The 19,749-nt window shown below is 39.2% G+C and overlaps 2 protein-coding genes across 2 annotated transcripts in view; both read right to left on the reverse strand.

Moving 5' to 3' along the window:
• Positions 1-5,850, reverse strand: part of slc16a10 (solute carrier family 16 member 10) — a 43,250-nt gene extending 37,400 nt beyond the window's left edge. The window contains exon 1 of the mRNA XM_008298290.1: positions 5,354-5,850. Coding sequence (XP_008296512.1) covers positions 5,354-5,693 — 340 coding nt within the window. The 5' untranslated portion in view covers positions 5,694-5,850. The remainder of the gene's footprint in view (positions 1-5,353) is intronic.
• A 4,231-nt stretch (positions 5,851-10,081) lies between these two features.
• Positions 10,082-18,051, reverse strand: rpf2 (ribosome production factor 2 homolog). The gene is made up of 10 exons (XM_008298291.1): positions 17,955-18,051; positions 16,305-16,437; positions 15,990-16,027; positions 15,419-15,458; positions 15,239-15,320; positions 14,814-14,890; positions 12,682-12,781; positions 12,488-12,590; positions 12,222-12,366; positions 10,082-10,683 (listed from the first exon to the last, which is right to left on the reverse strand). The coding sequence occupies exons 1-10, from the start codon at positions 17,975-17,977 to the stop codon at positions 10,498-10,500; spliced, it is 927 nt and encodes a 308-aa protein (XP_008296513.1). The 5' UTR covers positions 17,978-18,051; the 3' UTR covers positions 10,082-10,497.
• Positions 18,052-19,749: the final 1,698 nt, after the last annotated feature.

The raw sequence follows: 19,749 nt of genomic DNA on the forward strand, positions 1-19,749 counted from the left end.
TGGAGCAGGAAAAACAAGGTAGAGCAGGAAATGCACTGTTCTCATTTGCAGAGGTTACAATACTGATGTAGACTTCATACTCAGGGAAGGGCTATGGTTCATGCCAAGGTGTTCATGTAATACTACAGAAGAGTAAGCTTTTTGTATTCGATTGGTATGTCTGCAAAAATGATTGCCTGACGGGCTTGCCAAGGAAAGCATGCGGCAATACCAAGAAGAATGACCCAGGAAACTACTACACCACAATGGCCCTGACTTGAACTTCTTGGAATTCTGCCCCAGTGACTGAAGAAATATTGACTAAGAGGTTTGAAAGGAGGTGACAGCTGGAAATTATGCAACTCTCACACAGATAACATTAAAAGAAAACAAGAGAGAACTTCTTGCAAATGGAGTTTTCCTAGCAGATAAGTTTCGGTCTTCAGGTGAGAAACCCAGGTCCCAAAACATGACTGAATTCAAGGAAAAGACAACTAAATGTGAAGGGAACACAAAGATAATGAAAATGAATTTACAACTCTTTATACAAGTGTTTTTCCTGTATAGATCATTTATTTTCAGCGCCAAAGGCAAATCACAAGCTCCAAAATGCTAGGCGTTAAAAATAAAGCTTTCCTTAGCTTAAGTAATGAATTCAGGAAAATTGACCATGATGTTGTTATATTAATCATGTTAAATTTACAATAAACTTACATGGCTGTAATCCAAATGGCAGACAAGACATTGATACTTGACAGTTCTGTAAATCTGGACTACCTTTAATAACAATGTTTTTTTTATGTCCAATATTATCTAATGTCTGTTGTACCAACGGTGGTATTATAAAGGAAAAGATGATGGTTATGTAAACTAAACTATGCGTAGGGTTTGTCATTTCAAAAAACTTAAAGGAAACTTACAAGCTAATATAGAAAATGCACAGTCTGTTTACAGGTTTGGGGGAGTGCTACAACATATGTGAAAAAGGTTGTATGAAACATTTTGAGGAGTATAATAAAAGTGATGTCAGTGTCTGCTGTCTCCTGCCAGCTCCAGCTGACTCCAATTTCTAACTGTACTATCAGCAATCTTGTTGCATTGTGGAAGGAAAAACAAGTACATTAAAAAGGTTAAAAAGGTCAATAGCTGGGGTTCTGCGCTATCATTTTCTTTGATCAGTAAAGAACGATTTAGGTAGAGCTGCAACTATTAGTCAACTAAAACTAAATTATTTACCAATTATTCTGATAATCGATTAATTGCTTTGAGAAATGTTTTAAGAAATAAAGTCCAATTCTGTGATTCCAGCTTCCTAAACTGGACATGAACTCGCTGCATGCCCATCCACCGCCCGGACCTCCTCCCTCTTGCTTTGCACCTCACTACATGTAAGACAAACTACTTCAAGCAATAACACCGACATCAACACAGGTGAAGAATCGTCCAATAACAATAGACTTTGTGGGATACTGTAATGCTATTAGTTTAAAATTTCTCAACCCCAGAATCCAACCAACTGAATCTGTCTCACAAGTGCCGGCTTGTGATAGAATGAAGGGACACAAAACGAAACAACTTGGTTCAGGTGTGATGTTTAAGCTCCAGAGTTAAATCAGATTAATAGTGGAAATAAAACACAGAACCAGAAACAGTGGAGTTTTTGTCAAAAATGAGCCGGCAAAATGAAAAGTAAGATGATGCTTTGGCTCAAAGTAAGCAGGAGCAGACGTGGATCTATACATTATATGTCTTAAGGGGGAACTGTGGGTCTGATTCCAACCACAGAAGCAACCAAGACTTCATCAAGGCCAAATCGATGCCAAAATACCCAAGTTCAAAGGTCTGGAGAGACCTAAGTGATTACACAACATGCTGAATTTGAACAAACTCAAAAGGCACAATGTGTTCTACCTCGTGGTTTTTAAAAAAAAAAAATCACTACTTTGCTTTACTCAGTTGTAATTTAATGGAGAGTTCAGAGATTACCTTTTTTTTTTTTTTTTTTTTTAAATTGTTTGTTTTTCTAAATTCTGTTTCTTTCCCCAGTGATCACCAAGATCAATCTAGGTTCATGCATCCCATTCAGGAGTTCTGGTATTAGACTGTAGTCATGCTTTTGCATGAAGGTATAACAGAACACAGAGATAAGAAGTGAAACCCTTGGCGGAAGTTGCATAAGTAAAGCCTGAGTGTCATTTCCTCCTCCCCACATTCCCACATTTGTCCAGCTGTCTCAGCTTCACTTGGGGTAAGCCGTCACTTGTCAAGACGCAGTGCCAATGAACTTAGGTTACTGGAGGAGAGCAGTGGGTGGTGGGTGTGTACACTGGGTTGAGTTGCAGCAGAGTATGTGCTTATTAGACAGCGCTATCACAGCAGCAATAATACAACAGCTGCATTTGCTGAAAGACATACATAAATGCATTGTATCATAGCAGATTTTCTAAGAGATCTTTAGATAAATGGGGCAGGAATTTTCATGATAAAAAGAAATCAACGAAAGGGGAAATGAGACCCACAGAATGACATATTTGGGTTTTTAATCGAAGCTGGCACTTCAGCGATGAATTTCAAGACTCACCAAACAGAACTCATTTTGCTCTCATGAACATTCTGAACATTATTTCTTTATTACGCATTTGTCTAAAAGTGTAAATTTATGTCTTGTGTCAGTTACAGGCCACTGTAGCAACTCCAGCTGTTGACAATAAGATGCTGTTCTAAAGATGTTGTTTAACTGGGAACATCTGCTTCATTTTTGTCTTTAAAGGCAAAAGTCAAGGGTGTCTCTTGAAAATTCAAATGCAATTCACACATATCGGTAAAAGCAGTCAACAATTCAATGTATCTCTAAAGTGTTTAGGTTCTAGACTGTCAAAAAAATAAGGGGGGTTTTCACAAAGTTCTACAGTTACTTGCTCATCTGCCAGACAGCGGCACCATCAACAGGTGGTTACAATCACAGCGGAACAGCACAGGGTCATTATTCATGTGGTAAGTCCATGTCTCTCACACTCAAACCCAAAGAGGGGAGAGAGATTTTCCCTATGTGACTTTTTCCTTGACTCTGAACCTCCAGTTTGCTATCTGTAGCATCCACATGATGTTTTCAGTGAGTTGTTAATTGAAGTAAATGCAGAAAAAGAGTGAGAGCGTTCCATCATTTATATTCACATATTCACTGCCCACATGTTGACAAAAAACAGACTTAAAATAGAAAGACAGGGTGTAAAGATAGACTGTCAAAGCTTTTTAACATCCTACACTGCTACTTACTGGTTTGCACCACAAGAAGCAGGACAAACCATGAAATTGCAGATGAACAGGAATAAAAGAGACACAAGTGTATTGTGACAATATGATACAAGCACATGAATGGGTTTCATTTAATCATTGGGGAAGGTACATTAAAAAGGGGGTTTGGGGGTCGATCACAATGAGCATTTTAGGCATTCTGATGAATCTTACTGCATCAATATATGGTAGAAAATGTCGCGAAGGCGGCTCTCTTTAAACCTGCTAGATACCCATAATAACTTGTGTTGCACAGCTAACCTGCTTTGGTGGAGATTCTGTTCAGAGTTAGGTATTTAAATCAGCTGTAAGAAGCATCACCCTGTCATCAGTTTTTCTCCTGACCATATTCTCTTTGACTGATACAGATTCTCAGCTGAGTGAACACATTACATCTGCTAACCTGTTCAGCTGTGCATTAGTAATGCCACTTAAAGAAGCCATGCAGTTGCAGTAGGCATTCAACTGGTGGTGCAGAAAATGTCTATTGGGACAATGTCAGACCTCAATGCACGTCTTGAATGACATGTTTAATGTGTGAAGTTTACAGTTTAAGAGCTCTACTGGGCAGCAGCCACATTATAAATAAGCATCTGCATTGATAGCGCACTGAGTGGTAAAATAGACAAATCTACTTCCAAGACTAACAATTTGCTACCAAAATCCTCTCGTGTATCATCAGCCTTTTGTTATCATAATAATTTTTTTACACTCTGCATAGCTCCCTAGAACAACCTGTTCTGCTTTACTAATATCGGTAACTCATTATCTGTCTATTTTGTGAGAAAGAAGAGACAAAGAAAGTTGACAATGTGCAACTATCCTCGATTGGGGGTTTCAGGTTTTGTAGAGCTGGCTAACACAAAGAAAACATGACTATGTCTAGTCTCACTCAACCAGACCATTCTAGAAAGCAGAATGGTCTGTCTGTGCCTCATTATAATTATGCTATAGGGGGGTAAACGCCCTGGCTTGTTTGTTTTAACCAATCACAATAATTCTGGGCGGAGCTAAGTGAAAGATGTTGCTTCCATGTTTACTTAAAATAGTGACACATAACTGTTTAGGTGGAGACAAGTGCTGCTACTTTGCAGGGAAAACTGCCTTGGTGCACATTTAGGTTCAGCACCTTCATGAAAAATCTCGTGACTTGTAGGGCTGGACCTGGATAACTGAATATTCTGTAATTCTGTCGTTGTGCTGGTATCCGGATAGCAATTTTGATATCTGAATAAATAAGCAGAAGACTTCATAAAAAAGGGGGAATAAATGCACTTAGTCTACATATTGAGGAGCCTGTGACCCCTACAACCCACCCAACACTATGTATACAAGTAGTATGAACAAACACAGTGCTACACAGCGGGATACAAACTACTACTTTGACCTTTTTTTTTGTTGTTTTTTTTGGCTTTTGTTCACCCTCCTCAGTGACTTCTGAGGTGCTGAATAACTTTAGATTACATAACAGTGGAGCTGCTTTATTCAATGATGCACTGAATGTGAATTTTTAAACAAAAGAAGCACAAAGGGACCTCAAAGTCGGTTTCTGACACAAACTATAACCTTTTTTTGGTTTTTGTACAGCCACTATAGTGAGTACTATGACAGTAAACAAACATTTATCCCAGCAATTGTGCCATTTAACCGCAATTTCCTCAGTTTGACTCGCATTTCTGTCACACATCTTTGTTGTGTTTCTCACCAGGAAACGACGTATCGTATAGCTTGCTAGCAGATGTTAGCTAACTTACTAACTTATTTACTGTGTACAGTAAGGCTAAAGGGCAAAGGAGTTTGTCTTAACAGAGCTTAAAATGATAAATAAATGTTTTTTAATCAAAGAAAAGGACGGTATGTGTGTGTACGAGGAAGGTGGGGAGGTCGCCGGGTCAAATCCCCCCCTACGAAGCCGTTCATGTGTCCCATGAGCAAGATTTGGAGCTCCGGAAAAGAGAGCCGTTCGCCGCTAGAACATCATAAATGTACACTCTGAAGCCGGCTGTGTAACTTAACTTAAACCACGCATGTGTTTTGGGGTTAATTAAAACACATATGACCGCTTAAAACCGGCGCTCACCTGTCCTGAAGCGGAGGTCCTGGTCATCCACGGAGCCGAACTCCTTCAGCAGGGAAAGGAACATCAGCCCGAAGGCGTTCTGGATCCCGAACACGGAGCCGTTGCACCACATGGAGGCCAGCATGACCACCCACCCCCAGCCGCCCTCCGGGTGCACAAACTCAGCCTCCGCCGCCGCTGCTGCCTCTGGCGCGGACTCCTTCTCCGGGATGTTCACTTTGCTGTCCCCGTTTTCCTTCTTCTCCTCCACCGCCGCCGCCTCCTCCGGACGCTTCTCCTCCGCCGGCACCACGGTGCTCTCTGCCGCATCACCTTCAGGTACGTTGTTCCCTTCTGTCATTGTGTCAATGTTGTAAAAGTCAATTTGAAGAGAAAAAAAAAAGGAAGATTTTATTTATAGAGGTGGCTCGAGCAGGCTGCCTCAGGGGTCCCACTAACTGAAACGCAGTGGGGGGGTCAGAGTGGAGTCACTGAGGTGCAGCTGCTGGTCTGCTGGTGCTGGTAATGCAGCATGTGTAAACTGTCAAAGCTCGAGCTGCTCTGATATAAATAGACAGTGAGGAGAGGCGGGACTCCGGAGCATCCTGCAGCTCATTGGACACTCGATGCCAAGCACTGAGCTACACACCAACACTGCTGCAGCCAGGGCAGCAGGTTAATTCATTCCTGTATTCAGTAGGCAATGTGCTGGGACCTCAAACGCATCACTTTTTGCATTCTGGGGAATTGTTTACAAGATAAGACAGCACAGAAAGTAGCACAGAAGGGTACTAGAGAAGCCATATACTGTATGTAGAACCACATATGAAGCTTTGTCATTTAAAACATACTATACGTAAGATAAGATGAGCATATTTCCAGTGTTACAGCAGCAAAAGGGATGCAAAATTTTAAGCACAGCAGTAGAAAAATCTAAATAATAACCCAGAAATGCACATAATTACTGTTGAGATTGTAAAGAATCTTCAGTATGTGAAAATTCGTATGTTGCACAGATTTCTCTGGATGCAGAGAATGATACCGCACAGATTATTCTACAAGTAGAAATACTAACATAACAAATATTGACATTAGACTGAGTTGATCTATATCTGGGTTTATTTTATCTTTATTGTTATAATGCTTCTGTATTTCTTGTCTTGCGTCTTCCGCGCCTCATTTGTACAATCGTCCTCAAATGTATTCATACCCTTCCATTAAAGAAGGAAACAACAGCTGTCACTGAAATAAGCTGAAACTAACAAAAGTAATAATACATTTTAAAAAATATATGAAAATCATGACGTTGTTTTTGAATTATGGTTCAACAGAAATACTTTTTTAAAAAAACAACAACAAAAAAACAAGCATGATGGGACCCATGAACTAATATTTTGTTGAACAACCCTTTGAGCCAATCACTGCAATCACCTGTTTTCTGTAACTCTCAGTCGGACTACTGAACCTGGTGACAGGTATTTTGATTTTGGTCCACTGCTCATCAGCAAAGTGCTCTAATTTGTCCGGGACAGTTTTGTTTATTTTTTTAAAAATATTCTTTTCACCCAAAATTCAAAAGCAATGTCTTATTTCACTAAATTATAATTTAGCAAATATTTATTTATTATTACTTTTTCAGTTTCTAGTTATTTGAGTGACAACTGTGAATTTTGCCTTTTTTTTTAATTTAAGGTTGTGAATAAATTTGAGGACAACTCTGCTGTGATTTTTTTCTGATCAATAAAATGTATCCTATCTTGTACTGCGCAGATTCTTTCATACGTAGAAAATCCAGATTTTGCACACAAAATGCTAAATCTGCCAGGGGAGCAGGTGTCATTTAAATGTCAGAGGGGCACTCATTAGGTAGGTGATGTAGAAAGCCCTCAAACCCATCATTTCCTGCATTCTGGGGAATTTCTTGAAAGGTAACACAAAACACTGCACAGAGACAACAGAAAGTAACACACAGGAAAGTACGCCTTTCAACTTAAACATGACATACATAGATAAGTCATAAGTCCTCCCACAGCTGGGAAATTTGCAGTGTCACAGCAGCATAAGGGATATTGCACACAACAAAAGGAGAAAAGAAATATGCCTAAGTATTGTTGATATTGTACATATTCCTCTGGATGTGGAGCATAACTCTATTGCACGTATCTTAATAATGAAAACAATAATATTGCACAGATTCCTCCATTAAGTAGAAATGTCTGTTTATTATAGCTTTGTTTTTTGGCCTTATTTTACTTCTGTGTTTCTTTTCCTGCTTCTTCCGTGCCTCAGTTGTATGTAGCTGCTGTAAAGTTCCTCAGTAAGGCATCAACAAAATGTATTTTATCTCGTTTTGCACAGAATCTTTCATAGCTAGAAAACACTTATTTTGCTCACATAACTTGTATATGCTGAGAAATTAATATTATATAGTTTTTTTAAATGTACAAAATACAAATAATGCCCAGGTTTGAATGTGTAGACGTATGCACCAGAGTGAAATATGTCAGTGTTTCAGTTCTGGCTGTGAAGTCTGACAGCACCAGGAAGGGAGGACTTCACATCACACTTTCATAACAACCTATGCAAATATTTAAGGTAAACAGAGACAGGGATTCATGAAGATTAAATATGAAGTCAGAGACATTAGGAGTTCAGATTGAGCTGCTCCTTGTTGAGAAGTGTGACAGAAGTGGGAATAAATGATGGTCTAAAACGATTGCTCTCGTGTTTGCAGACTCTGTAGCGTCTGCCTGAAGTTAATAGTCTTAAACTAAAACGTGTGAGGAGGCCTTCAGGATCCTCTGTGCATGTTTTTCAACTGTTTTCTGTTGAGAGATGGGTGCTCCTTCCTCCAGATCGCTATCACTGCTGTTGTAGCCGAGCTGTTTATTTTAGACTTAAAAGGACTGTGATGCCATATCTGATTATATGTGCGCTATTTTGTGCCTTTTCTGCATCAATTTAAGGTGGAAATGTTTAATTCTCTAAAGGGAAAATAACAACCTTTTAAGGAACCACGTGACAATTCAAAATATAATGGAATATAACGTGGTAAAACCAGGGACAGAGCTAAAGTCTGGCCACGCAACACAACCAACAGTAAAGCCCATTAAAGGGCTACACAGTGAGAAGCTGCATCCAATAACTATCATTTCTCTACGTTTGTTGTTACTGTATAGGCAGATTTTCCCAGCACAGCCACCCTCCCATTCAACCACATACAACCGAGAAGCTGTGTATTGAGCACGAGTTCTGAAGGACTCGCAATGAACACATTTACATCCTAATGTTCCCCCCTCACTGCCATTGTGAAAGCTCTCACTTCCCCTTAACAGCTGCTAAAAACAAACTGTGAGGTAAGCAGGGGACACACACGAAGAAAGAGATGTGCAGAGCGGAAAACTGAAGTGGATAAGATGTAGTTCTGTAAAATGTAAGATAGCGACTTATTTAAGGCAGCTAAGAATATTGATAACTTCACACTGATGCCCTGAAATGGTCTGTTTTTACTTTATTTTCTTCTAACCAAGTGTATTTTCTAAAATATATTTATGTCATTCATCACTGTCTTTGAAGAAAATTCCAAAACATGTCTTAGCCTTTATTGTTTTAGTGCTTAATGTATTTTAAATGTTAAACAAAGTTGGCAGATCTTATCTCTGCAAACAGAAACCTTCAGAGGAAAGCTTTATAGGATTGATCCTTATGGTATATGTCTGTAATTCACAGCAGTTTATACATTTTTGAAGAAAATGTTGTCAATTACAAGTAACTGCAGTTAATGCTGATTCATCTAGTTACAGGATTAAGCAGTAACCCTGGTTCTCTACTGTGGAGCACTGAATTCAATTATATACAGTTTAATTAGAACACTACAAAATACTGGTGACCACAGCTGCCAATAGTTCAGTCATTTTGTTACGGTGTACTGCGGTGTATTAAACTCACATTGAGACATGTGGTCGGAATATCTCAGTCTGGGGGTGTTCTGCTGTTCGGACAACTGTACAACTCCATCCTAAAGAGACACGCGACGGCCTCCGGTTTGCATCTTTGTGGAGAAGGATTCACACTGCAGCAGGACAATGAGTCTAAACAGCTCAAAGCTTTGACTTGAAGACCAAGAAACACAAGTCTTTCCTCCACAGTTATCTCATCTCAACCCCATTGGACATTTAAAGAGACACTTAGACTGACAAAGTAAAACGTAACCAAGATGACAATGAAGTCTTCAGAAAGTTATCACATCATGCTGGGCCTATTTGGTTTTTAAAAGCTTGTTGAGTCCATGAAGCCCCAGTGTTGCTGAGATTAAAGCAAAATAAAGTGTAATAATTAAACATGAACGCAAAACAGAAGTATCTTTCCTCGAGTTGTCAGAGTTTTTGACCTAATTGTATGATACATTTTATCTTCTACTTTTTAGGACACAAAAAACTATTTAGTTAAGATCTCCTAAAATCCTTAATATGCTTTTATCAGATTAAACTTGCATATAAATAGATTTTAAAATAATCTGCTAGCTAGTTCACACTAATTTGTTAAATCCTAAGAACACATTACAGCTTATGCAAAACAGTAACCCTTTGTATGCTTTTTTTTTTCAAAAATCGTTTTAATGTCAACTTAGCTGAAGAGCAGGACTAGTCGAACTGGAAATGTGTCTGATCGACCCCGAGGTAAACGTCTAAAATGATGCATGTATGAACGGTTTAGGTGCAGCAGAATGTAGACAAGTAACACCTGCAATCATAAACAGTGAGCACTTTTATTGAAGCTCTAAAGGTGGTTTAGAGACTGTTTTATTTCCCTTACAGTGAGTGAAATTAATTTTTTATACAGTCCAGTTTACTGCAGTAAAAAATTAACTCACCCTGACTGAAATGTGTCGAGAATAATGACTTAATGACAGCAACAGATAAGGTTTGTTGGAGTAAGACTATTCACGATGTCCATTGGGTTTGCGTAGAAAAGAATATCTGAATGTCACATGAAAAAGAACAATAGAGAAAGGAATAACAGATCTGCATTTCTTAGTTCGGTGGCTGCTCTGATGCCTCAGCAATAAAAGCTGTCAATGACAAACACACAATCAGTCCTCTAACGTGATGGACAGAGACGGAAGCTGGACCAGTACTGGACAGTAATCTGTATCAAAAGCAGCCTCAGCTCTCCACTTTGGCCACTTTGGGTGCCTGTACGTCCTGCTCTTCAACGACCACTTCCCCCCTCCTCTTCTTCAGGCCCTTCATCTTCCGTGTTTGCAGCTTGGACAGGTCCTGCTTCTGCATGTGCACTCGGCCAAACTTGGTACCGAAGGCATCGTGGGAAATGTTCTTCTTCTTCTTGGGCTGCAGCAGAGGAAAAGAGAAGATATGGCAGTTTGAGAAATTAAGTTTTATTCTAAGATTAGATTTTTTGCCAGATGTTTTGTCATACTGCGATCATTCAACAGTGAGTCAACACTAACCCTATAAACCTCAATTTACACTATGTATAAGAGCCTAGAATTGTTTATTTCCCCTAACGATCCTTGAAACAATCATGCCTGACACATAGTTTAGATGGGAAAATGAACTAAATCTAATCTCCAAATTGTGATAATTCACTACATTGACTTTATTCTACAAGTCTCATTTAAAATTTTGCCAGAACTAATCCATTTGCTTTGGCTAGATTCTGCAAAAAGCAAAAAATTCTGCACTCCTCTGCATAACTGTGAAGCCACACAAAAGACATTTCTGAGTTCTCTCCACTTCTATCCATGGTTGTGCTGATTCCACGGAGAAGCAGGCCTTCATATTGCAGTATTGCATATTGCAAAAAGGAGGCCGCAGTGGTTAAAAACATAGCAGGAGCAAAAAAAAACACAACAAAAAAACACCCAAACTGCTTAATTGGCAAAGAAAAGAGTCAAGTTGTGCAACCAACACCCCACTTAGCAACTATTGGCACCACTTACTAAAGCATCACAACTGATCCCCTGATTTCAAATGTTAAAACACTAGCTGCTAAATGTGTAGTGTTCAGACAGGTTGTGGACATGTCGGCCTCTACACTGTGTTCTGGATTACTTTATGTCCATGTTAGCATTAAGCTTGAAGTAGTACAGCTCAGACTGTTGGAAATGTAGAACTGAGCATAATAAGCAGATTGTTTTATAATGGTAACTGTTCCTAGGCAGAACCTTTAAATCAAGGCAATCATATGTTCTCTACTCTGGCGCCACCTTCAGGACAAACATTAAAAATTCAATCATCTGACATAACAGAAAACATGGTCTGTTTTTTTTTTACTTCTGCAACAATTTGGTATTCTGTTGTGCAGCTTTGAGTGGCTGCACATGCGGATATGAAGGACTTTTAGTAAAGTTTAAAATGAACAGCTTGGTCATGAGCACAGATGAATAAATATAGCAGACAGAATAAAAGATTCATAGATTTTCAGGTTGTCTTAAAACAGTTTGGTCCTGTGTGAACACTGAAACAGCCTTTACTTGCTGTAAGTAAGTGACCTCAAAATGATAGGGTACAAAGTCCAAATAAAAATCAAAGGTTTACTTGAAGCTTATATGATGTTGCAGAAGTCTTAGTTAGACGAATAAAGTGAACATCTTCCACAGAGTTCCTCCTATTTGTCTTATCATTGGTCCGCTGAAGAAGAACATTATCCAGGAGGGAATTTTATACGACTGCAACTTTAAAAGATCTACTTGATGTTTTTGCTCCAAACGACAAGTTTGGATTTTGTCCTCCATCTCTTCGATTTTTTTGTGTAACGGCAGAATTAAAAAGTCGTTAACTGTTCTTTACATCAATGCTAATTTCCCATCAAAAGAAAGCTGAGAGAATCGAGGAAAACATCCAGGAACTACGTTGGTGACATTTACCTTCAGGGCCTTTGGCTGTCTATGAGCTAATTTGTACAGGTCATCTGAAGCCAGATGTGTTCTTCTGAGGACAAAGTCAAATGACGGCCCGATCTCTTCTAGCTCAATCCGCGGCGTCCGACAACCAGACTTCTTCAACAGACACCTGCAATCACACATTAAATTAGCACCTCTGTTGTGTGGGGGAAATATTAATAGCTGATGGACACAAAAATTGAAAATCAACCCGATCTTCACAATTTCTTGAACAATTCTAATTTCAGTACCTGTAGCTGCGCATGTAGATTTTCCCTTCCAGGGCAGTGAAGTGCAGAACATGTTCTAAACCTGCCAGACGAACTGCAGACACTGTGGGACCTCTGAAGAAGTCTACGACGCAGCACAAAAGAAAGCACTGAGATATGAAGACTAACTACGTCTGAATATAACCACACGTTCTTTAAGCATCACGAGTGTGTACCTATGAAAAGGCTCTTCAAACGTTTGTGGTCGTTGTCTGTGTCAAAAGCTTCCCCTGCAAACACGAGCATTGGTTTGGTGCCTTCAGGACATTTACTGTTCTGAAACAAAAAAGACACAGAACAAAAATGAGATTTAACAGCAGGATAACTTTATCAGGATTCACCTCCATCATCAGAAGCAGACATGGGTACCACATTCCTGGTATAACACAAGTCCAGAGGCTAAATATTCAAATGCAGGAGGATCAATAAGCTTCAACAGTAATGGTTCTGCTATCGGTACTTTAGAAATTAGGAAGCAATTTAAAGGCTGCAGACAAACTCTGCATCTGTGGTCCACTCTTTAAAAAAAAAAAACTGTCTCAGTAATACAATAATTCCCCCTTAAATGTAGGTTTACAGAACCTAAACTTGAGGTTTTGTAATCTGTTTCTGTGATACCATGCGGTTGTAGTAGTTGGGTTAACTGCGTGTGTGGTTTATGCCATTCCAAAGCAACTAATAAGAGCCAATAACAAAGCAAGCAGGAGTGTCTGCATCATCGCTTCCAAAAGTCTCCATTTCTGCCTGCCCAGAGTTTTCAAACTTAAAAGGAATCAGCAGCATTCACAAAAGTGTTCATTCTAGAAGTTCTAATGTGTTACGGTATTGTGGATACGAAGCGCTAATGTCGCAGAATCAGAAATGTGTTGTAAATGCTGCATTCAGTAAAATTACGAGGGCTACACCTATTAGTGCATAGAAATGTAATATTAAGACAAAAGAAAAAAAAACAGCCTTAACATACCGACAGCCTTGGATTCCGACTCCGACATGACATTTTATGTCACAAATAAGGATAACGGCGTATTATCTGACTTAACAATCCGACAGATTGGCTATGTTCAGACTACAGGACTTAATGCTCAATTAGGATTTTTTGTGAAATCTGATTTTTTGCCAGTTTGTTCACATTTCCAATTAACTGCAACTTGTATGTGATTTCCTGTGTGAACGTCATACGACCCGAAAGTGCCCCACATGCGCAGAAGAGGACACAACGACGTTATACGCCGCGAGCAGAAGTAAACACGGATGGTAACAGTGGAGCGTATCTTGTGATTTTAAAGTTTTTTGTTTTTTTTTAAAAGTAATTGTCCAACCGGAGCCAGCACATTTATAATGTAATCTCCATGTATGTGGTGGTATTCTATCCCCCACCGCCGCCACCAGTGGTGGAAACAGAAGTGTGACCGCTAACTAAACTGGCATTAGCAGCCAAGTACTGCCTGTTCGTTCAAGCATCAAGCCCTCCTTGCATCTCAACGTCCGTCTTGACAATCCAACAGCCTTGCTATCTGACATAAAAGAAGGTTTTACATTTAGTGTTGGATAATCGAGTCACCACTGATATCAATGTAATGTTCCACATGTTTAACTGTAATATTGCACCAGAGTTCAGACTATAATCAGCAGAAACATCAAATATTGTTTGCAGATATGGTGTAAATAAAGTGTGAAGCACATGAGTGATGTGAAAGTTATGCACGTTAAAATAAAAGATATTCGTGTGGCTGTAACTCCTCCTCTGACTCTGTCTACACTACAAACACTAGTGAAGCTCATAACATCTCACTAGTGACCCTGAACACAAACAGAACCACAATGAGGTTATGAGCTTTGCTCTGTACTTGACCCCAAACCAACCACAAGTGAAATCAGCGGTACAGCGCGGGAACAGAATGCTGCATGGATGGACAGACTGTTTGTCAAGAAACAGCTTCAGCCTCTAAACACCAATTGGCATTTTATGGTTGCAGGTGCTGCCTTCAGTCTACATCAGTGCCTTATCTTAACACAACTACCGGTATCTAGAAAAGTGACACAGACACTGATGTGTTAAACTGAATAAAAATAAAAAAGGATGACAGTAAATATGGGACTATATGTAAAAGTTTAAACCTTTGGGACCCCAGAGATGAAAAGGGGCAAGTGGGACGAAATGAGCAGCAGAATATCTATATTAAACTAACAAGTATATGAGAAGTGATTTCATTTTGGAGATGTAAAGATATCATCATCTCACTGATTCCTTACAGGACAAACCCAATTTCCTATAACGGATAACAAACAGTATAAGTAGTACCAGTACCTTAATGTCACTCAGGGAGATGTACTTCTCAATTCCAAGTTCAATCATATCGAGCACGTGGAAGTCAAACAGACGACCTGCAAATAACACAAAGAAAACAATTACATGCCATTTAGTCTGGAGACCTTCGAAACTGAGAGCAGCGCTATATTATACACTTTCTTGCGCACAGATATTTTCTGAATGTGGAAAATGTACAGAACTTATTATAATTATTACACGAAGCAGATACTAGGCTACATGTGTCCTGTCTAGAACCCTAACAATCCACAGGTGACAGTCATAAAGTACAGTATACAGCAACACACTAACATTTTTGGGTATATCTGAAAACATAAATAGCAGATAAAGAATCTACATACGAGCTGGTGTGTGCATATTTACTTTCCAACTAACTGAACAAGAAAGAAATCGTCAGAATTTACCAAATATGAAGTTATTGGGCCGTTTCTTGTTGTGGGAGCCAAACAGAAACAAAGAGCAGTCTGTCTTCTTGGAGAAAAACTCCTAATAAAGATTTCAAATGATTAGTCATAAAACACAAAAATGTGAAAAATTCTGCAACAATGAAGCAATTTGGATGAACTGTGATCCAATAAACCCACCAGTGATGTTGAGTCCTCAAACGGCCGAGTAATGTTCTTTCTGGAAAACACATACAGACTTCAGCATGCTGACATTAACGACGTTGATCAAAGTTTCTTTCAGATAATTTACGATCACCGTGTTCTATGGCTTATTTAATACAGCGTTCTCCGAAAGTTTGTTTACATTACAGCGAAACTTGAAATTGAAAAGTAGGGACTGGCTTTCAGCTTTTATTTTACTTTTATACCATTTTAATCAGCTGTTCTGAGATGTACAAACAGTAATAACAAATGAAGGTCAAAGGAAATAAAAGGGATAAAGTTTGAAATGTGCTTGTGGAGCCCTCCCACAAGTCTACAAGCAAAGTGACATACTTAAACATTTGGTATCCACTTTAGAAATGCTTTTCCAGCCCTTCAAAGCAGCTGCCCTCAGCTGATGTTAGTTAGCAGATAAAATGCTTAACCGGGTGTAAATCTGGTAACTGACTTGGTGAGACTAATACTTTCCCAGTCACTGATAAAAAGGTGAAATTGGAGGGAAAAAAAGACACATTTATCATATTAACAATTTCCTTGAATCACTTACTTTTTGTATAGTACAGCATTGGGCTTCTTCAGGGAATACTGCAGGAAACACATTTGCTCACATTAATGCACTAAACTTAAACTGGTCATTTCAACAGCAAAATCCTCTCTGTGTTGCATTTACTATCTATTTACGTTTGCTAATCAAGTCACATTTCAATCTAGCCAGCAACAAAAACGAAACAAATCACATTCAGGTCAATAATTACTACAATAATTGGGCTAGAAGTTAAACAACAGTGTGATTTGTGCATCTCTATAAAACCCCTCATGCCTAGCAGGTTTTCTTCAGAGCCTGCATCATCAGGTTACGTACTATGTCTTTGAGGGCCTGTGTGACCGTCTGACTGGTGTTCCCTCCTTTCATAATCATGGTGGTCTTCACATCCTCCGTCAGCTTGGGTGCTCTGCTCTCCAAGAAGCGCTTTGAGCGCTTTGTCTTGGGTTTTCTGAGAATACAGAAAGACACACTTAGAGACTAAAAACTGCCAGTGCACTGGAAGGCTACAGAAAACAAAAAACTGTGTCAAGCAGAACACTGTTAGAAGTCCCAACTTGTGAGTCCCTGAAAAAAGATTAATCTGCCCTGATCTTCGTGATCTCTGACATTTAACGGCATTGAAAGTTCTTCTGTATGAAACATGGCTATGAGGAGCTTTTAATTAGCAACAGTCTGTACTGTTCTCAATTATTGTTCAGTAAAAACTGTGAAAAGGAAAGAATGAAAATACTTTCCTTTGCACCTAACATTAGCAACTGATTTTTAGCTGCATGGATATAAATAGTATTAGAGTAATATGGCCAATATTAGCTTTTTGTAAATGTATTGATATCGGCATAAAGTGCATGTCGACTGATAAATAACTAGGAACTGCAGTACAGAAACACCAAATAGGTGCAAGAGCTGTGACAAGTTTATAAAGGGATCAATAAACTTATATCAATCTAATCTAATCTAATATTCAACCTGCTGATATATTGTTAAAAACTTTTGTATGCTACAAAATATCAATGTTGGTTCTTTCCAGAGTTCCCCAAAGTGTTGTTGTGAAAAGGAGAAAGTGATTAAGGAGCAAGTATTGTAGGTTAAGAGGCCATGGCTAGCCTGCCTGTGGCAATACTGTATAGTCAGGGGCAGAGCCAACGGGTGGCAACACACACACACACACCAAAGACTGAAGGCTGGCCACCTCACACAGCCAGTCATGACTTTGCAGCAATGTAAAGATGTTTGTACCTGTTTTCATTGGGTAAAGTGTGTGACTTTTAGCTGAGGACTTAGTTAAAGCTCTTGTACAGACTCCTAAAGACTGTTACAGTACTTTGAACAGCTCTGGAAAGAAGTGGCACAAACTGCTGAACAATGCAAGACTGCATAAGCTTTGTCAGAAATTAAATGTAATAGTCCATGGATCCACCAGGATTCCAATACCCCTCCTTTATACTTTTGTTGTACTGTATTAGCACTTTTGGGGGCTTTTATTGATTTAACTATAATGTGCGAGATCTGCGTGCCACTGGAAGCTCAAAATTCCCTCTAAACAAATGCAAGCATCATCTAACTTTAAATCATCTTTATTATTAAACTGTCAGACCCTGAATTTCGGTTATTAATTAACACTCGTTCGTCTCAATGTTTTAAAACCATAAATGCTCATCAATTTTATACACATGTAACTAACGACAGTTTTAAAAAAAAAGTTACACTGAATCTGAATATTGAGACATACAAGTCAACTTGAAACGAAAACACATTGAGAGAAAAAGTCTTTCATATCAGAAAAGGTGTGTAAATAAGACCTCATTGCTTAAAGGCAAGTTAAGTTAGCTGACAGTCGTCATGCTAGGCTAACGTTAGCAACCTTTACATCATTACTTTCACGCGCACCAGACAAAATAACTATGGAGGCGATATACACAAACACTGGAAAACAGTAAAGCCCAAAGAACGAGCTGCCAAACTTACACTACTCCGTCTAACTGCGTCATTTTGTGTCTTTACTGCCGGCAGGTACAGGAATCCTCACGCTGCTCCACGTGAACTCTGGTGGCGGAAGACAACATTGGTTTTCTTCTTCGGTGGTATTTAGTGGTGAAGGATTTCCGGTCACAGACGCATCCCTGCCACCTAGTGTCAAACCTGCACCTGCAGCACAAACCGTCCAGCAGAGGAGCTGCAGGACAAGTTAAACTGCAGATACTGAGGCGCTCACATAGAGCAGAGAGCTGAGGTGAGTACATTAATGTGTAATATCACTAAAATGCCAAATGATTTAAAATTGTATCACCACTCAATAGTTGCACTATGTCTAAGTCAACAAATAGAATAATCAGAAACAAATGCTTTTGAAATCAAGGCCACAAAGTAGAAACTCAAAGTGAATACAATTGTGATCAGTGACACACAAGTTAGAAAACCTACAATCACTGAAACTGAGTACATCTGTAATTTCCAATTAGTCTAACTGCATGAACATAGTTATGACCTGTGAACACCAGAACTATCTTAGTTTTGGACCTATTAGCAACTGCATGTCTGCATCATGACTCCACGTGGAAAATAACTGACTGATAAACTGAATAATCTAATTGTGTGACTTTCACAAAGATAGAAAGGGATATGAGAAGATCTGTGAGCAGCTAATAGTGAGTCAAGACACAGATGAAGCAGGAATCAGGAAGTATAGAACAATCCATAGTACCACTAATCAGAGCTGGACTGGTGATCGTCCTAAAGTGACACCACAGACAGTGCACTTCTTGCACAATCTACCTCTGAAAAACAGAACGGAAAGTGCTTCAGACTTGAAACAAGGATTATCGATGGAAAACAGAGTTCCAGTGACAGCTCAGACAGTGTATGACACCAGCCTCTACAGAGGGCTACCATGAAATACCACCTTGCTTGCCAAATGAAATGTTGCTGAAGAACTCAACAAGACACCTGATGAATACGGGAACACATTCTGTGGTCAGATAAGACAAAGATATATTTGTTAGATGGGGTCCAGCGTGTTTGGCATAAACCTGGTCAGGACTATCACAGTGAATGCATAGTCCTGACAGTGAAGCACAGAGGTGGGAGTGTGACAATATGGGGCTGCATGAGTGCAAAAAATGTTGGGGAGATGACATGTATAGATGGCACCATGAATGTCTGTGGATAAAACAAAAAACACTGGCTGACAAGATGACTCCCGGTCTGCAGAAGCTTGGCAGAAATATTAATATAATATTCCAGCATGAGAAGGTTCCAAAGCATACTGACAAAAAAAAAAGTGTTTTAAAAGAAGAAAAAAAAACTGGCTTCGTAGCCTGACTTGAATCCAATAGTAATATATACCAAGTAAAAATAGTAATACTAATCTGTATTTCTGCTGAGGCGCTTGTAGTGGAGTAATTTTATTTTAAGTATCAATGTCAGCGTCATTTACTAATATAGTCTGCTGCTATATTGAGTAACATCAGAGGAGGTGAATGAAGTTGGCCCGAGCTTCCTCCATCTCAGGTTTTCAGGATTTCCACAGCATTATGGGAAATGTAGGATCCTTTGAAGCTTGACACATAATAAAGACTGAACTCTTTCTGCTGCGTTGATTTCTCTTGAACCTGCTCAAGCATTACAATTATAAATCCGTGGACTTTCCCCTTAAGAGGCAAGCATTATACTATCGGCGTAATCTGATTACTTCCTGATGCGTAGGCGGCTTCAGCTTTCTTTTTAGCCACATAGGAATATGTCAATGAAGATGTTCAAGGCT

Source organism: Stegastes partitus, unplaced genomic scaffold, assembly GCF_000690725.1.
Source record: "Stegastes partitus isolate 25-593 unplaced genomic scaffold, Stegastes_partitus-1.0.2 Scaffold1302, whole genome shotgun sequence".
NCBI classification, from domain to species: domain Eukaryota; kingdom Metazoa; phylum Chordata; class Actinopteri; family Pomacentridae; genus Stegastes; species Stegastes partitus.

Excerpts from the sequence above, each read along its gene's own strand:
- rpf2 (XM_008298291.1), bottom strand. The coding sequence starts at position 17,977 with ATGACGCAGTTAGACGGAGTAGT. Across the intron at positions 15,321-15,418 it reads TTGAGGACTCAACATCACTG|GAGTTTTTCTCCAAGAAGAC; the intron begins GTGGGTTTATTG and ends AATCTTTATTAG. Across the intron at positions 12,782-14,813 it reads TCTCCCTGAGTGACATTAAG|AACAGTAAATGTCCTGAAGG; the intron begins GTACTGGTACTA and ends TTTTTGTTTCAG.